Source organism: Felis catus, chromosome A1 (genome assembly GCF_018350175.1).
Source record: "Felis catus isolate Fca126 chromosome A1, F.catus_Fca126_mat1.0, whole genome shotgun sequence".
NCBI lineage: Eukaryota > Metazoa > Chordata > Mammalia > Carnivora > Felidae > Felis > Felis catus.
This window is the reverse complement of record NC_058368.1, coordinates 139,005,388-139,025,033: the sequence shown is the minus strand read 5'-3', so window position 1 is coordinate 139,025,033 and position 19,646 is coordinate 139,005,388. Positions and strand designations below refer to the sequence as shown.

At 45.8% G+C, this 19,646-nt stretch overlaps 1 protein-coding gene across 2 annotated transcripts in view; it reads right to left on the bottom strand.

Annotated features, from left to right (window-relative positions):
- The window catches only part of HEXB (hexosaminidase subunit beta), a 46,723-nt gene extending 30,707 nt beyond the window's left edge, over positions 1-16,016 (bottom strand). The window contains exons 1-2 of one of the 2 annotated variants that reach the window (XM_045038645.1): positions 15,866-16,016; positions 408-990 (exon numbers count right to left, since the gene is read on the bottom strand). In XM_045038645.1, coding sequence (XP_044894580.1) covers positions 408-990; positions 15,866-16,016 — 734 coding nt within the window. 2 annotated transcript variants of the gene reach the window in all.
- Positions 16,017-19,646: the final 3,630 nt, after the last annotated feature.

Sequence of the window (19,646 nt, the reverse complement as noted above, 5' to 3'; positions counted from 1 at the left end):
AGAAGCTGCCACTCTCCAGCCCCTCCATCCGCCCTACTCTCCCCTCCAAGGCGAAGCTGGGCACAGATTCTGAGCAGGCTACTCCTTCCCCCTCAGTATCCCGCACGCAAACCAGGGTTCCAGAATGCCCGGGAAGTCCCTTAGCAGGCAGGAGGGGGAGGGGAAGAGCTTGGGTTTCAGCGGCTGTCTGAGCCGGCTCTCCCACCTTCTGGACCTGTCCCTTTGGCGAGGTCACGGGCCAGCTCGGCACTGGTTCCTTATCTGCTGAACGGGGGGGAAAACGCACGCGTACGGTCGTGGGGGTGACAAGAGGCGCGCAGGGCTCCCCTCCCCTCGCCCTCCGCGCCGGCCCAGCGCCCCAGGGGGTTGGCCCCGCCTCCGCCCCGCAGCGCGCAGGGAGCGCTCACCGCCGAAAAGCTTCCTGCAGGAGGGAGCAGGTGGGGCCGGCGGTGGACGAGGGGCCGTAGCCGATGGAGAAGTTGTCGCGGGAGAGGTGCAGCAGGCGCGGAGACGTCTTCACCGAGAGCGGCATAGGCCACAGGGCCGGCTCCGGCGCGGCGGAGGAGCGCGGGGCCAGCGCCGCCAGCAGCGCCAGCAGCGCCGCCAGCCCCAGCCCGCGGTGCCTCATGGCCGGTCGGCCCAGGTCTGGCGGAGCTGCCGCCCGCGCACCTGACCTCCGCCCGGACCCCGAGGAGGAAGCGCCGAGCGCGGGGGCGGCGGAGTCAGCTGACGGCGCGCCCCGCCCAGGCCCGCCTCCCGGCCTGTGGGACCGCCCCGCCGCCCTCCGCGCCCCGCCCCGCCCCGCCCCGCCCGACCCGGCCAGACCCGACCCGACCCGACCCGAGGGGAGGCCCCGGGAAACGCGGCGCGGGCCTGGGCCGGCGGGGGCTCCTGCGGCGGGGGCTCCGGAGGCTTGCGCCCCAGGCCCGACCGCCCCTGACCGCCGTTCAGCTTGAACCGTAGCCTCCCGTCGGAACCCCAGGGGGCAGACTTGTCAGCAGGTGGGAGGTTCAAAATTAGGCAAAAGGTTTTCTCAGGGGATCTTGGCGGAGTCCTTCTCGAGACTTCACGGGGACGCCGTGGGCCCAGTTAATTAGGTAGATGATACAAACAGGCAGTGTATTACAATGAGCGATTCATATTGCCACACTGCCATTTTCGAAGAAATTATAAGCGTGACAGTTACAAAATAGAACAAAAATGTGTCAAATATTGTATTCAACTATTAAATAAGTCAGGTTCAAAAGGTAATTGAACAAAGCAATGTTAGAATAAGATTGCTAAATAGGAAATTGGGTAGCGTGCTACGGTGACTCAGCCCTAAGTATCTGACAGCCTGGAAACTCCCATCCCCACTCAAGAAAAAAAAGTAATTCCGTTTATAGAGAATTCCTGAGAGCAGCCTCAATGTTTACTGTGGCAGGCCTCTCTGCATCTTTGGAGATAAAACAGCAGATCTAGAAGCAAGCAGAAACAATGTCATTAGGTCCAGTGTGGCAAGGGTTCAAATGTCATCTCTCTCCCTCTTTCCCTCCCTTTGCCCCTCTCCCCTGCTTATATTCCTCTATTTTTCAACTCATTTTTTCTCCATATTGGCTTCATTGTCAGACCGGCTCTTCATGATAGCCCTCTTCCTAGGTGGCAAGGACAACCCCTCAGGGAAGCTTATGCCCCTTACTCATCCCCGTCAGTCCTGAAAAAGGATCCCAATTGACAAGTTTGATAGCACACCTAAGGCAAAGGAGTTAAGTTATATGACCCAACGTGGGATGGAGGGTGCTGATGTTCCCCAAAGAAGAGGTTATTGAAGAGAAAACTATGGGGGCACGTGGGTGGCTGTGTTGGTTGGGTGTCCAACTCTTGATTTCTGCTCAGGTTCATGAGTTCAAGCCCCCCACCTGGCTCTTCGCTGACTCTACGGAGCCTGCTTGGGATTCTCTCTCCCTCTCTCTCAAAAAATAAATTAAACAAAAACAAACAAACTGCAGTCCCAAAATGGCATCACTTAGGTTAAAGCCCCAAGTCAGTAAACCAAAACTTAATACCTAACCTAAATACAATTTCAACTCCCCAGGAATGTAACCTTTAACCAATCAACATGGAATTTTATGGTCAATACTAGGAAATTTACGGGTAGACCCCATACACTCTCCTAAGGAGCACAACCTTGCCTAAACAGAGTATTCCTTGCTAACAAATTCTTTTCTTCTTCTTTTTAATGCCCTCTCTTGCTTTAATTTTTGTTTATTTAGAGAGAGAGAACAAGTTGGGTAAGGGCAGAGACAGAGAGGGGAGAGAGAGGGAGAGAATCTCAGCACAGAGCCCAGTGCGGGCTCGAACCCACGAACCATTAAGATCATGATCTGAGCCGAAACCAAGAGTCGGACACTTAACCAGCTAAGCCACCCAGGTGCACCACCCTCCCCCTGCCTCTTGCCTTAAAAAACGTTTCCCTTATTTAGCTCAGTGGAGCTCCCCACTACTTTGCTACATGGGAATGCTGCCCAATTCATGAATCACTTAATAAAGACAATGAGATCTTAAAATTTACTCTGTTGAGTTTTGTTTTTTAACAAAGTGATCTGTCACCCGAAGAAAGAGAAAAGGATACTAGGCAAGCCCAAACCACATATGTGCTATAGTAAGAATTCTGAAAATTTTGGCGAAGACCTCTAAGAAAAGACTTCGAAGAGGATTTGTGGGGCATGCTTAAAATATAGTTATTCCATTACAGCAAGCACCAGTGCCACCTTATTAGTCCCTCTTCTTATAATTAATACAAACTTAATTTGCAATATTCATCTTCACTGCCACTTCTTACCGTTAATTGAAGGCTAACAGCATAATTTCTCCAAGGTTCAATCTCCAATTCATATTGTTGCAATTGCCATTTCTTCAATGGCAACTTCACCTTGTGTATTAGTTATCTATTGCTGTGTAACAAATTACTGCAAAACATAGGAGCTCAAAACAACAAATAATACATAAGATAACAGATACCTCACAATTTCTGTGGATCAGGAATTCAGGAATCTTCGCTGGGTGAGGCTGGCTGAGTCTCTCATGAGGTTGCTATCATCTGAAGCCATTTTTCTAAAAGCTTGGCTAATGCTGGAGGCTAAGTGATTCTAAGCTAGCCGACATGGCTATTGGCAAGAGACCGGAGTTACTTACTCGCTGTTGGCTGAAGTCCTCAGTTACTTGTCACGTGAGTCCATAAGGTTTATTGTGCATATTTACAACATGGCCGCTGGCTTCCCCAAGGCCAAGTGAACTGAGCGAGAACAAGAACAATAAGGTTTTCATATAATAAAAAATAAAAAATTTAAAAATAAAATTAAAAAAATAAAGAACAATAAGGAAGCCACAACACCTTTCTTTGGCTTCCTCTTGTCAGGATGCTTCCACCATATTCAATCCCTTAGAAGTCAGTTACTAACTACAGCCATGTTCAAGGGGAGAGAAATTAGGCTACACTTTTTCTTTTTTTTTTTTCTTTTTTTTTTAAACGTTTATTTATTTTTGAGACAGAGAGAGACAGAGCATGAACGGGGGAGGGGCAGAGAGAGAGGGAAACACAGAATCTGAAACAGGCTCCAAGCTCTGAGCTGTCAGCACAGACCCCGACGCGGGGCTTGAACTCACAGACCGTGAGATCGTGACCTGAGCCGAAGTCAGACGCTTAACCGACTGAGCCACCCAGGGGGCCCAAGGCTACACTTTTTCAAGGGAGGAGTCTACCCTCTGACCACAAATTGTTTATATTCCTCCCACATACAAAACGTATCCCTTTCCTCCAAAGAACCCCCCAAGTCTCATCTTTTTAGAACATTTCCATGAAATTCAGAAGGTTGGCATCTAAATTAGTACTAAGCATGGATGAGGCTCCTAAATGTATTCGTAAATATCCTCAAGTACAGTTTCTGTGACTCTATAGACAAGAGAGTCTCTTAATCTAGAGACAAGTTATCTGTACCCCCACACATGTCAAATACGATGGTGGGACAGACTTAGAATAACCAACAGAGACGGTTCTGTTCAAAAGAGGGAAAATGAGAAGCACTGAGGGGTTTATAGCAATTCCCAAATCCCGCCAAGCAAATTTTGGAAGTTGCTTGATAAGGAGTCAAAGATTCAAAATAATTCTCTATGACTCTTAGTCTCCAGTGTCTGGCTTTGGGTTCTGCCTTGAGTCATTTTTCCTTGTTCTTGGAAAGTAGTATGTGGTTGCACCTGAGTAGATTTCTTGTAGAAATTTGCAGGTCCAAAGACGTCATTTCATCTGTCACTTTTCCAACTGTTTCTCAGTTCAAACTGGTAGCATTTCTGCTGATACATTTCTGTTAAAAATTGTTAACTCTGGGGCGCCTGGGTGGCTCAGTCGGTTGAGCGTCCGACTTCGGGTCAGGTCATGATCTCGCGGTTTGTGCGTTCGAGCCTTATGTTGGGCCCTGTGCTGACAGCTGAGAGCCTGGAGCCTGCTTCCGATTCTGTGTCTCATTCTCTCTCTCTGCCCCTTCCCTGCTCACGCTCTGTCTCTGTCTCTGTCTCTCTCTCAAAATTAAACATTAAAAAAAAATTTTTTAATTGTTGATTCTCTGTGAATCTCACTGAGGTTCATGCCATTAGACAAAAGCTATACGCACCAAATCTTCAATATGTGCCTTTCGCTACTGTGGGCAGCTGCTGGGAACAGGATTCTTAGAAACCCTATTGTTTGAGAGGATCTGTCCGACAAAGTGTTAAAATATTTAAATGACCTTTTGTCTCATTGTCAGATACTCTGAGACACCACAATAGATCTTTCTGAGTTCTTTTTTTTTTTTTTTAATTTTTTTTTTCAACGTTTATTTATTTTTGGGACAGAGAGAGACAGAGCATGAACGGGGGAGGGGCAGAGAGAGAGGGAGACACAGAATCGGAAACAGGCTCCAGGCTCTGAGCCATCAGCCCAGAGCCTGACGCGGGGCTCGAACTCATGGACTGTGAGATCGTGACCTGGCTGAAGTCGGACACTTAACCGACTGTGCCACCCAGGCGCCCCTCTTTCTGAGGTCTTAAGGGATTTCATATTCACAACCTAGATTTCATGTTTATTTTTTTAAGTCTATTTATTTATTTATTATTTTTTTTAAATATGAAGTCTACTGTCAAATTGGTTTCCATACAACACCCAGCGCTCATCCCAACAGGTGCCCTCCTCAGTGCCCATCACCCACTTTCCCCTCCCTCCCACCCCCCATCAACCCTCAGTTTATTCTCAGTTTTTAAGTCTCTTAAGATTTGCCTTATTTTTTAATTTTTTTTAATGTTTATTTTTGAGAGAGAGAGAGAGAGACATACACAGAGCGTGAGCAGGGGTGGGGTAGAGAGAGCGGGAGACACAGAATCTGAAGCAGGTTCCAGGCTCTGAGCTGTCAGCACAAAGCCTGATGTGGGGCTCGAACTCATGTGCCACGAGATCATGACATGAGCCGAAGTTGGACGCTTAACCGCCTGAGCCACCCAGGTGCCCCAGTCTATTTATTTATTTTGAGAGAAAGCACATGAGAACAAAAGTGGGGAGGGGCAGAGAGAGGTACAGAGAGAATCCCAAGCAGGCTCTGCACTGCCAGTGCAGAGCCCAACCCAGGGCTCGAACACACGGACTGTGATATCAAGACCTGAGCCAAAATCAAGAGTCGGACGTTAACCGACTGAGCCACCCGGGAGCCCCTGGTTCCGTGTTTAGACCATGTTTTCCTGAGAGAACCTGGGATCCATCTCTGCCTGAAAGCCAAGTCTTCATTTTCCCTGGCTGCCTTGCCTAGAAAATGTGGTTTAAAATTGTTTAAAAAAAAACCCAATTAAGCCTTGACTGCTTTATGTTTCACAGTCCTTCCTTTACCTTGCTCCTCTCATACTTTAGTATAGTGGAAAGATACACCTGGACGGCACCTTGAATATTCTAGCTGGAAATCTCCTTAGTTAGACCCCATATTCATTAGCAGGCGCATCTTCCGCTCTCTGCATCACGGAAGGCCATCGTGATCTTTCTGCCAGTGTCACAAGGATCACATTTCCTCCACTTTCCAGGAAGGTTTTCCTTGCTCTCCCGTAAGCGAGCCTCCTCTGGTCTATGTCCTTCCACTAACGGTCTTTTCCAGGCCCATCATGCTTTCACAAACCCTGTCTCCAAAAATCACTCCAGCTTCTGTCCACTGCCTGAGTCCAAAGTCACTCCCACATTTTAGGTGTTCGTCATGGCCACGCCTTACTTCCAGGGATCAAAATGATTTTTTTTTTTAATCTACTGTCATGTGAGAAATTAACAACACCTTAAAAGATGCATACAAATAAAATTTTGATAGATGGTGCCAAATTTCTCTCCAAAACAGGTGACAGTGTAGGAGACTGTTCATATCACAATACTATTCATCGTTTTCAACTTTATCAATGGTTTTAGTCTGTACTTCCTTTATTACTTGCGAGGTTGAAAAAAAAAATGGCCATTTTGCATATTCTTGTAGTAAGAGCCGTTTCATATCCTTAGGGTTGTTTTCTTTCTTTAGTGATTTGTATGAGTGGTTGTTAAATTATAGATAATAATCTCTCCTGTATATTGCACACATCTTTTCCCATCCCTCCATTGTCTTTTATCTTGTGTGCTATTTTGTCTTAAATTGGTTTTACCTTTTTTTTTTTGGTTTAATATGTCAGTTTTCGTTTTACGGCTTCAGAACTTGATTAGGATTCACAGATGATAAAAATTCTCCTATTTTCTTCTAATGCTTTTATAGTTTTGTTTTTAAGGAGGTTACTACACTCCAGCTGATGTTTATCTTTGTGCATAGTAAGGCTGTAGCTTTTTTCCCACCCAAATGGATAGTCAATTGTCAAAAGGCCATTTATTGAACAGGCCATTCTTTCTTCACGGATTTAAGATACTTCCTGTAATTTTAAAACAATTTGCACCAAGATGTGTTCATTCTGTTTGGGGGTCTCTGTTCTGTGGGCCTACGTATCTTTCCCTGTGCCAAGTGCTATGCTATTTAAATCATTTTCTTATGCTATTATGCATGTATTATGTATTATGCTAAAGTATTATGCTATTTAAATCATTGTAATTTTGAGTGCCTGGGTGGCTCGGTCAGTTAAGTGTCCGACTCCTCAGGTCATGATCTCACAGTTTGTGAGTTTGAGCCCCACATCAGGCTCTGTGCTGACAGCTCAGAGCATGGAGCCTGCTTTGGATTCTGTCTCCTTCTCTGCCCCTCCCTGACTCGTGCTCTGTCTCTCTCTCAAAAATAAATAAACCTTGGGGCGCCTGGGTGGCGCAGTCGGTTAAGCGTCCGACTTCAGCCAGGTCACGATCTCGCGGTCCGTGAGTTCCAGCCCCAAGTCAGGCTCTGGGCTGATGGCTCGGAGCCTGGAGCCTGTTTCCGCTTCTGTGCCTCCCTCTCTCTCTGCCCCTCCCCCGTTCACGCTCTGTCTCTCTCTGTCCCAAAAATAAATAAACGTTGAAAAAAAAATGTTTAAAAAAAATAAATAAACCTTAAAAAAAAGTTTAAATCGCTGTAATTTTGAATTATGCTTTGATATCTTGAAGGGCATACATATACATTGTTCTTATTTCTAAGACTTCTGGGCATTTCTAATCATATTTCCTTCCACATAAACTTAAAGGCTTGATTGCCAATGTTCAGGAAAGTTGTTGAATGAATATAATTGGAATGGCACTGATTTTGTAGGTCAGTTGGGAGAGAACTGACATCACTGAGTCTTCCAGCTTGGAAATACTTTCTCTTAATTTATAAAGTTGTTTTATGCTTGTCTCCAGAGTCTCATAGACTACTTTTCATGGACTTTCTTATTTCTTAGGCATGTTCCTAGGCCTTTCATTCTTTCATTGCTTATGTTAATAGAATCCCTCTCCCTCTCCACCCCTGTAATTTCTCCCCAGAAATGACAAAAGAATGAGGTAGATTGGCCTGGAAAGATTTTTCCACTGGCTGTTCATCCCACCAGCCTCACCCCTACCTCAACCGAGTGGAAACAGCTGCCAAAATCTTCTTTGTAAAATGTAAACGAAGTCATGTCACTTCCTTCCTCACAACACTTCAGTGGGCTTGTTTCCCACTGCCCCTAGAAGAAAATGCAAGTTCCCTAACACGATGCACACGATGGCACAGAATCTGTCACCACCCAGGTCTCTGACCGCATCACTTCCTCCTTGGTATGGCCCTGTCCCGGGCACCCTGACCTTCAGTTACTTCAATCACTGAGCTTTGGCCTCCCTCCCAGCCCGACCTAAGATGTTAGCAAAATGGGGAAGAGAAAGAGAACTGGTACAGCCTCTTGTTGTCCTGTGCTGAGCACGTTTTCATCTATCAACTGACAAAGAGACTCTCTTTGAACTTTGGTCAGGCCTTTTCGAGCCCCCTTCTTGCCTAGCAGAGCCCAGTTCTAGCAAGAATCCTGGTAAGTCCATTCACCAAGAATCCCCCCACACTTGATATCTCATCACCCGGGCCTCCTTCGACAAGAACCCTGCTAGGTTGGTTTAGCAAGAATCTCTACTACTCCTGATGTTTCCTTTTAGTAATTTTCCATCCAGTGATGCCCCCACCCCCAATTTGGCTTGTTGGCTATAAACCCATAAACCCATAGCTGTCTTTGTTGTATTCAGAGTTGATCCCAATCTCTCTTGGTAGTTTTGACACCTATCGCAATCGTCTTGAATAAAGTCTTCCTTACCATTTTAGCAAGTGTCATAATAATTCTTTCTTTAAAACAACTTATTTAGGGGCGCCTGGGTGGCTTGGTCGGTTAGGCGTCCGACGTCGGCTCAGGTCATGATCTCGCGGTCCGTGATTTCGAGCCCCGCGTCGGGCTCTGTGCTGACAGCTCAGAGCCTGGAGCCTGTTTCAGATTCTGTGTCTCCCTCTCTCTGACCCTCCCCCATTCATGCTCTGTCTCTCTCTGTCTCAAAAATAACTAAACGTTAAAAAAAATAAAATAAACAAAACAACTTATTTAGATGATATTTGTGGATCAATTAGCCATGGGGAGTGAGGGGGGAAGAGGCATTCAGGAAATTTATAGTTCTAACTGAGGCTTGTGGGCGGACAATTTATTAGTCATTCAAGGCTTAGTTGTAGGGCACAGAATCCACTCCAGCTAGCTTTAGCAGAAATCAACTACAGGGTATCAGAGTACAGGATATTAACCGCAGGTACAGAGGCTCATAGAATCTTGTGAGAGCTGAATAACTTGACTCTTGGCCGAATTTCCTCCAGCAACTGCTCCTTTGTGACTAGAGAGCCAAATGCCTGATGGAGAAGACTTTACTACAGCTGTAATTCTAGAAGTCCTCCAGCTCAGCTCCAATCTTTACCAGTAAAAGGGATACCTCATGCACTGTCTCTGTCTCCACTTTAAAAAAAATTTTTTTTTAACATTTATTTTTGAGTGACAGAGAAAGAGAGAGAGAGCAAATGGGAGAGGGGCAGAAAGAGAGGGATCATACAGAATCCAAAGCAGGCTCCAGGCTCAGAGCTGTCAGCACAGAGCTTGACACGGGGCTCAAACCCACCAACTATGAGATCATGACCCCAGCCAAAGTCAGAGACTTCACTGACTGAGCCACCCAGGCCCCCCTGTCTTCACTTAACTCACTTCTGAGTTCAGCTCTCAAGGTACCACAGTGAATGGGCCGACACTAAAGAACATGGAATCTCAGAGCAAGGATAGTTTCTAGGCTGTGTAATACAGGTGTCCCCGCTTTTCGAAAGTTCACATTTCGGACAACTTGCTGTTATGAGAGACCTACATTAGGACCTATTGTCACTAACAGAAAGAAATTCAAAGGGGATTTTCTCTTTTATGAAAAAAGGCGAAAAGCAAAAACAGCATTCGGCGTTTGTTTTGCAGCGAGCATCTCATGGAGGCTGCGCTCACCCCCAGCAGCAGCGAGAATGGCGCCACCAAGCTCCTTCCCAGGGAACTACACTCAGCATCTCCGCATCAAGCCCACATAGGGTTGACGTGTCTGTGAGGTCTGTGTTTTTTCTCGAAAGGTATCAGAAAAGCCAAGAGACGGGGTTTTTTGGGGGGTCTGGGAATGCCCCCCAATTTTTCCACGTAAGTTAATGCTAACTGCTTCTTCACTTTATGCCATTTGGACTTAGGAAAGTTCTCATAGGAATGTTCTACTTTCAGAGAGCAAGAAAAACCTCTGTAGAATGACATACTAGAAGGAGGTTGAAATGGATGGGTGCTGAGTGAGCAAATTTAGCGCCCTCAGAAAGGTGATACAATTAGTTGAGGACAGACACCCCAAGACCTGGGCAGACAGGTGGGCAAAGCAGCCTAACTCCTGAAAAAGCATGAGCAGCCTGTGGCAAGGAGGAAGCTCCTGATATTGGATGGAGAGCTTCCTTCTGACCACATTTCTCTGCTCTCAAGGCATATCCATAAACAATCCTGAAATATTTGTGTATTCTGTCACCGCAGTCCTGAAAACGGAGGCTGAGCTCCATTTGGCATGCGAGTACTAAACTGGGCTCTTCCAGAAGGGCCCGAGGGTTTGAGTTAAATCTGCTCTGGCAACTGGCAAGTATTTCCTCCTGTTTCGCTAAGATGAGTTGTAGAAACAATCTCTCCCTCCCTTATCTATTAACAATGCCGCCCGGTGGGAAACTAGGCTCACTCTCTCCTCCAACACTCCACCTTCGCCTTCCCCCACTGATGAGCAGTATTTACACAACTTGGCTGTTCATTTAATCTGTTCATGCAGACCGACTACCAAGATGCTAAACAAACAAACAAAACCCCAAATCCATCTGGAAACATTTGGTGACCAAAGGCTGCTGCGATGCCACAAAAGACTGAGATCCACAAGAAGGTAACAGAAGACTTCTAAAACCAGTTCTCCATATTGAGGGTAAAGGTCATGTTGGCAACCGCCTGTCTCCCACTCTTCCCCAAAACATCCCTGCTTTACCCTCCTCTCACCCTCCACAATTTGTCTTGGTATGTGAGACGTCACGATGCGGCTATCTGAACCGGGTGGGACTGGGAACTGTAATGGCAAAGGGGCTTAATTGGATGCATGTCAGTGAGTCAGGCAGACCGAGAGGACGGTCCTTTAGGTAAGAAGACTTGGCACTAGCTAAACGCGTGAACAGGGGCAGGCTCTCCTGGGAGGGCATCGCTGCTGGGTCAACACGTCCGCCTGCCCTGCCCTCCCACATGACGAGGTCTAGAGAGAGGTGGGACAGTTTGTCTTCCTGGGGAGAGCCAAGTTCTTGGGGGTTGGAGGCTGGCATTCAGTCGTCTGTTGCTTCAGACGCTGGGAGACCCCAAAAGAATCACCGAGAAAACGTGAGGTTGACACAGGGCATGGAATGAGGGTTCACCTCTCACTGGGACTCGAAGGCAGCTGGAGCTCGCAGAAGTGCTGTGGGCAGTGTTGGCATGAAGCACTGTGTGGTGCGCTGTGTGAAGGACCAGAAAGCTCAGTCAGGAGCCTCCAGGAGGGCACTGAACAGGAACTGTTTCCTTTTGTTGAAGACGTGCCTGTTAGATAAGGGAGCCATGGGCTGCCCTGGAGAGCTGCCCCATCTGAGCAGAGGGGCATGTAGCCTAAATGGCCCACAGGTATACCACAGGCAGGGAGGTGAGGAATGCATGGCCACCCCATCTGACGGGTTAACCCATCACGCTACGAGGCCAGAGAGGGTTAGGGTGGGGGTATGCCCTGAGAACAAACATCGCATCCACTGCAACACCAGAAACAGATCAGATGGGGAAACTCACAAGAGCAAACCGCACAGATCTCATCAGCCCTGAGTCCCAGGAGAGAGTCAGGGATGACCTACAGTAAAGGAGTGGCCACAACCTGGACTTTGGAAGGCGCTGGACTCCACGACCAGAAAATACTTCCCTGATGTCCACCACGAACCCTCCCATCATGAACAGACAGAGTCTGAGAACCAGGAAGCAGCTCAAATATCTAGGGGTTCACAGCCTCATTGTGTACCAAGCTCATCTTGGGAGTTTAGGAATCTTTTTACAACTTTATTGAATATATAAGTGACATATAATATATATATGTAATTATATATAATTGTATATGTGTATATATATATATAACTGACATTTTATATATATATGTGTATATATATATATATATATGTGACTGACATTATAAACACACACACACACACACACACACACACTTTGTGCAATTTAGTAATTTTTATGTAACTGTGGAGCCATCACCACAATCAAGATAATGGACATATCTACCACCCCAAAATGTTTCCTCTGGCTCTTTTGCAACCCCTTCCTCCTGCCCTGTCCTCCCCACTCTGGCCCCCCTTCACCTCATCTTCCATCCAAACAACTGATCAGCTTTCTATCACCATAGATTAGTTTGAATGGTCGAGGATTTTATAGAAATCATACCGTATGTTCTCTTCTTTGATCCTTTTTTTTTTTAACTCAGCATAATTATTTTGAGATTCATGCATATTGTAGCATGTATCAGTGGTTGATTCCTATGTATTGCGGAGTCATACTCCATTGTATGGATATACCACAATTGGTTTTACCCTTCATCGGGTGGTAAGCATGTAGGATTGTTTCTAGTCCTCCGGAGATTTGGCAGAAGTGAGGCCACATCTGGGTAGGATGAGTCTCATGGCCCTGGAGCCCTTTGTTGAGGATGCTCTTGTGGCATTGTCACCCCTTCTTACAGCTGGCATTTTATCTTCAGTGTTTCTGTGCACCTCCTTAGCTCTTAAGGACAGCAATCAGATGCGTTCCCGAATTACATATCCTTATAGCACTACACAGGGCAGTTTCTTGTTGACCTGGGGCCCCAGCCCGTCACACTTCGCATCCCTTTCTGCGTTCCCATGTATTCTTCCCCCCAGTCCCTTATTTCCCTCAACTCCAGCCAAACTGAGGTATCTACTGTTCACCCTTTTATGAGGCCTCGACCTTCCCCTTTGCCCTATTTATGCTCCAATGCCACTGTCTGCCCCGGAAGTCCTTCCCTCTCTTCTCTGCCAGCCTCCTTGGCCCCCTTCATCGCCCCCAACCCCCAACTCTGCTTATTAACATTCTGCAGTTAGTGGGGTGTCGCTCTAGGAAGAGGCAAACAGGTTGATATCACAGAATTGATGGCCCCGATGTGGACCTTATTAGATGTAAGAATTTAATATATGCTGTCAAGAAGGTATCACAGATTAAGGCAGAAAAGGATTGTCAATAAATGGTATAGGAATAATTGATAAGCTTGGAGGAAAAATCAATTCAGGTCTTTATCTCAGCCTTCCCAAAATCAATTCCAGATGTATTGATGAAGTTAGTTTCAAAAACCTAGAAAAAATTGAGGGGTGCCTGGGTGACTCAGTCGGTTCAGCATCTGACTTCAGCTCAGGTCATGATCTCATGGTTCGTGGGTTTGAGCCCCGTGCCGGGCTCTGTGCTGACAGCTCAGAGCCTGAAGCCTGCTTTGGATTCTGTGTCTCCCTCTCTTTCTACCTCTTCCCCGCTTTGCTCTGTCTCTTTGCCTCAAAAATAAATAAACATTAAAAAACATTAAAAAAAATAAAAGCTTAGGAGAAATTGAGAGTGAATATTGATTAAATCTTTGGAGAGGGAGGACTGTCTCCTTTTTAGCTTAGATTTGGGTGATGCTCATAAAGGAAACAAATCAGTAGTTTAGAAAAAAAGTATTAAACTTTTGCATGTCAGAAAAGTAATCCAAAACAAAAGGTGCTCTTTGAACTTTAAAAAACATTGTGGCAAATACAGCCACTAATGGCATCATGCAGAGCAATAAACATTCTAAAGAAAAATTGCCAGAGGCCATGTGTCCAAATAAGGAAACGCACTCAGTTACTGAACATATGGACAAATGTTCAACCTTATTTGCTGCACTCAAAAATGTGTACAATTAAAAAAAGAATGAGATGAGATTCAATCCTTTATAGATTAAATTACTCAAGATTAAAGATAATTAGAATACTTAATGAATTACAGTTTAGTTACCTCTGCCTGATCCTGACTTTTTAAAAAAAAAATTTTTTTTTTCAACGTTTATTTATTTTTGGGACAGAGAGAGACAGAGCATGAACGGGGGAGGGGCAGAGAGAGAGGGAGACACAGAATCGGAAACAGGCTCCAGGCTCCGAGCCATCAGCCCAGAGCCTGACGCGGGCTCGAACTCCCGGACCGCGAGATCGTGACCTGGCTGAAGTCGGACGCTTAACCGACTGCGCCACCCAGGCGCCCCTGATCCTGACTTTTGTGTGCATGTGTCCCTACGGGTGCTCTGCTCACAGCAAGAGGCTCCTGGGGCCTAAGAGCTACCGTTTTTGTTTTTGTTTTTAATTTTTTTTCTTACATTTATTTATTTTTTGAGAGACACAGAGACAGAGCTCAAGTTGTGGAGGGGCAGAGAGAGAAGGAGACAGACTCCGAAGCAGGCTCCAGGCTCCGAGCTGTCAGCACAGAACCTGACACGGGGCTCCAACTCACAAACCATGTGATCACGACCTGAGCCAAAGTCAGACGCCCAACCAGTGGAGCCACCCAGGCGCCCCAGAGCTATCGTTTTAAAAGCCCTGCTTTTATCAGAATCTTTACACACAGTCTCTGAAATCCTTATGACAAGGTACAGAAATTGAGGCTCATTTTACAGATGAGGAAGTTTGAGGGGTGGGATTTGAACTCCATTTGGCCTAACCACACGTTCTCCGTCTCTGGTCTCTTCCCACTGGGGTAGGCTGCCTCTCTGAAACGCTCTTAGCCGCTAGGAGCGCCTGGCTGGCTCAAACTTAAAAAAGAAAAGAAAGAAACGCTCTTAGTTGGTGACGAAAGTGGCAGCCTCTGCTGCTGAAGCCTGAATCTGGAAGAGCTGTGTCCCCCCCCCCCCCCCCCCCACAACCCGCAATCTAGAAGGAAGTTGAGTAAGAAGTTATAAAGGAGTTTTAAAGAAGAAAACAGAATGAGGACTGAGAAGTGCCAAGCAGAATTCAAAATCAAAGAACAAAGTGTGCAAAAGAGGAAAAACAAGAGTAACTGCTGGAAGAGACACGTTGCAGCCGCTCTTGAGACCACTTGCCGCCCCGCCCCCTCCCCCCGTAACTGATCCCTGTCTCCATGAGGTAACCCTGCCTGTGCTGGGTCCGGCCTCCAAGGGGATCACAGTCAAGACATTTTATGGCTGGATATCAAAGCGCCAGGCTCCGCCCCTTTGTGGGGCAATAAGACAGGAGTCTGTCCTCTGAGAACCTTTGTCCCTTCTCATTCTGCCCTTTGTGGATAGCGGACGTCAAATAACTGGGGATAATTTAGCTCAATATGATCCAGTATATAACAGTGTGATGCATGTGGAAACAGTTAGCATTTGAGGGCCCCTAATCAGAAAGCCACACCTTAGCGATGACAAGTGAGTCCCCGAAGTACCCTAATCAGGAAGATATACCCCAGAACTACTACAGATTTGAATATTGTTGTTTGAAATGTAATGAGAGAATGCTTGTTGACTAGCATAAGGAACAATTGGAATGATTTCCCACTGGTGACATACAGAATGAAAACTGTGGCTGACTAGAAAGACTATACTCGCCCTAGTGCCCTCACCTGAGAAGCCAGCAAGCCCAGTCCCAAAGCTCTGACGCAGCACTTGACTCCCAGATGTTGACGTGCCCCTGTGTTCTGCCTGGTCCCCAAGGCCTGTTTCCTGACCCAATTAGAAATTTGGCTAATCCTGATGTAAAAATATTTATTGTTCCTCCTTGGAGAGAACCTCTCAAGCAAACAGCTAGTTGGAACGCCTGAAGAGAGATGGGACCTTTCCCCAACTCACCAGAATGGACCGTCTGATCATTTTGATGCCAGTAGGTCAATAAACACTGGCACATGTAGCAGAATTTGGTCTCAGGCTCCCTTTCATTGTCATCAAACACACGGTAGCAAAGTTGTCCAGGAGAGGATACACAGACCTCACTGTATGTCATACCAGAGGCTACCAGCATTTACAAGAATAACAAAAACAACAAATAAATTGCCTAACACTTGCTTGTAGACACATTGACAGAGATCGGTCTGCAATGTGGCCCTTTTAGCCTGAGAACACATCTGTGAGATGCCTGACAGCCTTTTCCTACCTGAGTACAAAACAAAGGCAGGGATGCTAACTTGAGAGAGGGGAAGCTAAAAAAGATTCCACTCCCCCTTCAAAATCCTACTTTGATTGACAGGTAGGGCCAGCTCCACGCATGCTCCAGGGCTAGTGCTCTGCAAGCCTTGTGTGTGTGTGTGTGTGTGTGTGTGTGTGTGTGTGTAAGGATGGGGACTTGTTGGTAAAAAAGACAGGGGAAGTGACACCTGCTCCTGGTGAACCTGATCCCGTTGTCTTTAGGAGGACAAGACTTCCAACTGGTCTGAGTGAGACTTTTGCTGCATGTAGACAATGAGAACCAGGCCTCTGATCACAGCCAACCTGGGCCATTTTCATTGTCACTGTCAACTTGACCTACTATTATGGAAATTGCTGCAATTACGTGCATAACATTTGCATGTGAAATGACAACCAAGTGCTTGCCTAAGAGGCATTTTTTTTTTTTTTTGCAAATGAAGCTGGGTGTTTTTATTTTATTTATTTATTTATTTTTTAAATTTGTTTTTCAACTTTTTTTTTAAATTTATTTTTGGGACAGAGAGAGACAGAGCATGAACGGGGGAGGGGCAGAGAGAGAGGGAGACACAGAATCGGAAACAGGCTCCAGGCTCCGAGCCATCAGCCCAGAGCCTGACGCGGGGCTCGAACTCACGGACCGCGAGATCGTGACCTGGCTGAAGTCGGACGCTTAACCGACTGCACCACCCAGGCGCCCCGAAGCTGGGTGTTTTTAAAATAGGGTATTCTGCCCTTTGTTGGGATTTTTTGTGACCAGATGAGATGACAGCCCTCCTCAAGCATTGCCCTGTAGCATGTCATAAATTACTTGTCCCTGAAATGCTTCCTATGGCTTGCAGAGGAGCCCCCTGAAATAAATGGGCTTCAATCACTAGCTTCAACAATTCTCCTGTCTCCAAGTAATAAAACATCTGGAAAATTGGGCTAAATGGATAAAACAGTTCTCTGTAATAAGTATCTGGCATCCTTACAACTCTGTATAATGCATTTTTTTTTTTTATGACCAGATGTTGTACTTCTATGTTATAAAGAACAGAGGCATGTTTAGTCATGCTTTTTATTACATTTAAAATGCAAGGTATATGTTCATAGCTCCCTGGAGAAATGCTATCCCATTGATTGGGAATTGTTGATGTGTTGGTTTACAAACTTGAAAAGTAAGTGAATGGTTCAGAAAATTGCGGGTATAACTTAAACAGTCATTAAACTGGACACTCACAGGGAGTTGGCTGAAGAGGAAGAATTCGGCCTATAAATTTCCCTTCACTCCTAGTGGATGTGTTCCACAGGGTCTTTGATCACGCAGCCGTTTATGTTCTTATGTGTCTTCTGTGATATTTACAGCTTTATGAAGAAATGATTTCATCAAACTTGCTATGCACCCTTCCCGATTTCTCATTAAGAAAGCTTAGCTGGGAACCCACCTGCGTAGTCTCGATTTTATAGTCCTTTGTGGGGTTCCAACAAGATGTTTTAAACATGTGTATGTATGGTGGGGGAGGGGGATGGTTCTCCCGGAACCGGAACCGGCACCACCAAACACATGCACGTTACTTATTTAGGTTAGGAAGTCTGCAAAACACAGCAAATTACTAGACGAAAATCGAAAAATTGTAACTATATCTAGTTGTTACCTCTCACCGTTCATATACGTATTTTTCCTTTTTTATTTTAATGTTTATTTATTTATTTTTTTGAGAGAGAGAGAGAGAGAGAGAGAGAGCATGAGCAGGAGAGGGGCAGAGAGAGAGAGGGAGACACAGAATCCGAAGCAGGCTCCACGCTCTGAGCTGTCAGCACAGAGCCGGACGCGGGGCTCGAACTCACAAACAACGGTGAACGTGACCTGAGCCGAAGGTGGACACCCAACCGACTAAGCCACCCAGGTGCCCCTAACGTATGTTTCTTTTTATAAGATTATAATCATGCTCTCTATGCTGTTTTGTCAGTTCACACACCAGGAACCTTTTTTCTTTAATTAAGTATCCTTTTAAAATAGGAGTCTGGAAGGCTAGACCATTTTTACTGAACTAGTTCCTTCCCGGGCATTTAAATTTTTCAGAGATCTTCACTACCAGAAATAATCTATGGCAGATATCTTCATGCAAAAATGTTTTTATAGTTCTCTGAATCTTTCTGGGAAGTAGAGTTACTGGAGTAAAGTGTATGAGCTTTTATCTTTAAGACTTTATTTCAATATGTGCTGTCCCAACTGTTCCGCAGAAAGTGCTCAGGGGTGTAGCTCCCGTCTGCCCCTAATGGGATGCGAGCATTCTGTTAGCACGCACGCGGTGTCCTCACATTAGTGACGGTCCTGCAGTGACGATGGTAATCTCTGTCTGCTCTTTGAGTTGCCGGTGTTTTCCTGGTTTGATACTTGCCTTTTAACTTGGATGATGAGCTGGAACATTTTATTTTATTTTGTCAGGTCTTCTTCCCTCTCCCCCCTCCTGTTTAGAGGCTTTCAACTTTTCCCTCAATCTTTTCCTTTATGGAGTCTTCCTTCTTTGGCTTTGAGGCTTTGCCACCTTGAAATCAGATTCCAGATTTAGGCTTTTCTTAAATGCGTATTTTTGAGTTCTTTAATGGTTTCATTTAAAAAATATTTTTATAACATTTATTTATTTTTTGAGAGACAGAGACAGAGCATGAGCAGGGGAGGGGCAGACACACACACACACACACACACACACACACACACAGATTCTGAACCCAGCTCCAGGCTCTGAGCTGTCAGCACAGAGCCTGACGTGGGGCTCAAACTCACCAACTGCGAGATCATGACCTGAGCCAGAGTCGGATGCTTAACGGACTGAGCCACCCAGGCACCCCAATGGTTTCATTTCTATATTGAACACAAATCTAACCAGAACAGATTTTGGCCTGTTGCCTGAAGGACCAAACCTAATTTATTCTTTGCCACATGGTCAACAACTTGTATCAGCATCATTTCTTCAGCACTCCTTTGTAAGAGAATCCATCTTTAAAAAGCAGAGGTTGTGTTCTTTCTCTATCTGGATCTTTTAGAAATGGGCTTGCTCTCACAGATAATTTACTGATATTTGTTTTCCCCTGTCAATGTGTCTCACCTGAGAGTGGAATTTATCTGTTGTCCCTCGTGGTAAACCACCCCCACTCCTGACTTTGAAACCCTTGACTTCCAACAGGTTTTCCTTGGACGTGAGTCTTCTCAATTTTGCTCCTAGCTTGCCCAGTAAGTTCCAACACAAAATATCTCTGTGCTGTGAGCATCTAAAGTCTTAAGCCTAAGAGAAGTCGGCACACAATCAGAAACAGGTCATTCTTTTATTTTTAAAAATTTTTAAATATGTATTTATTTTAGAGAGAGAGAGAGAGAGAGACATAGACTGTGAGTGGGGGAGGAGCAGAGAGAGAGACACACAGAATCTGAAGCAGGCTCTAGGCTCTGAGCTGTCAGCACAGAGCC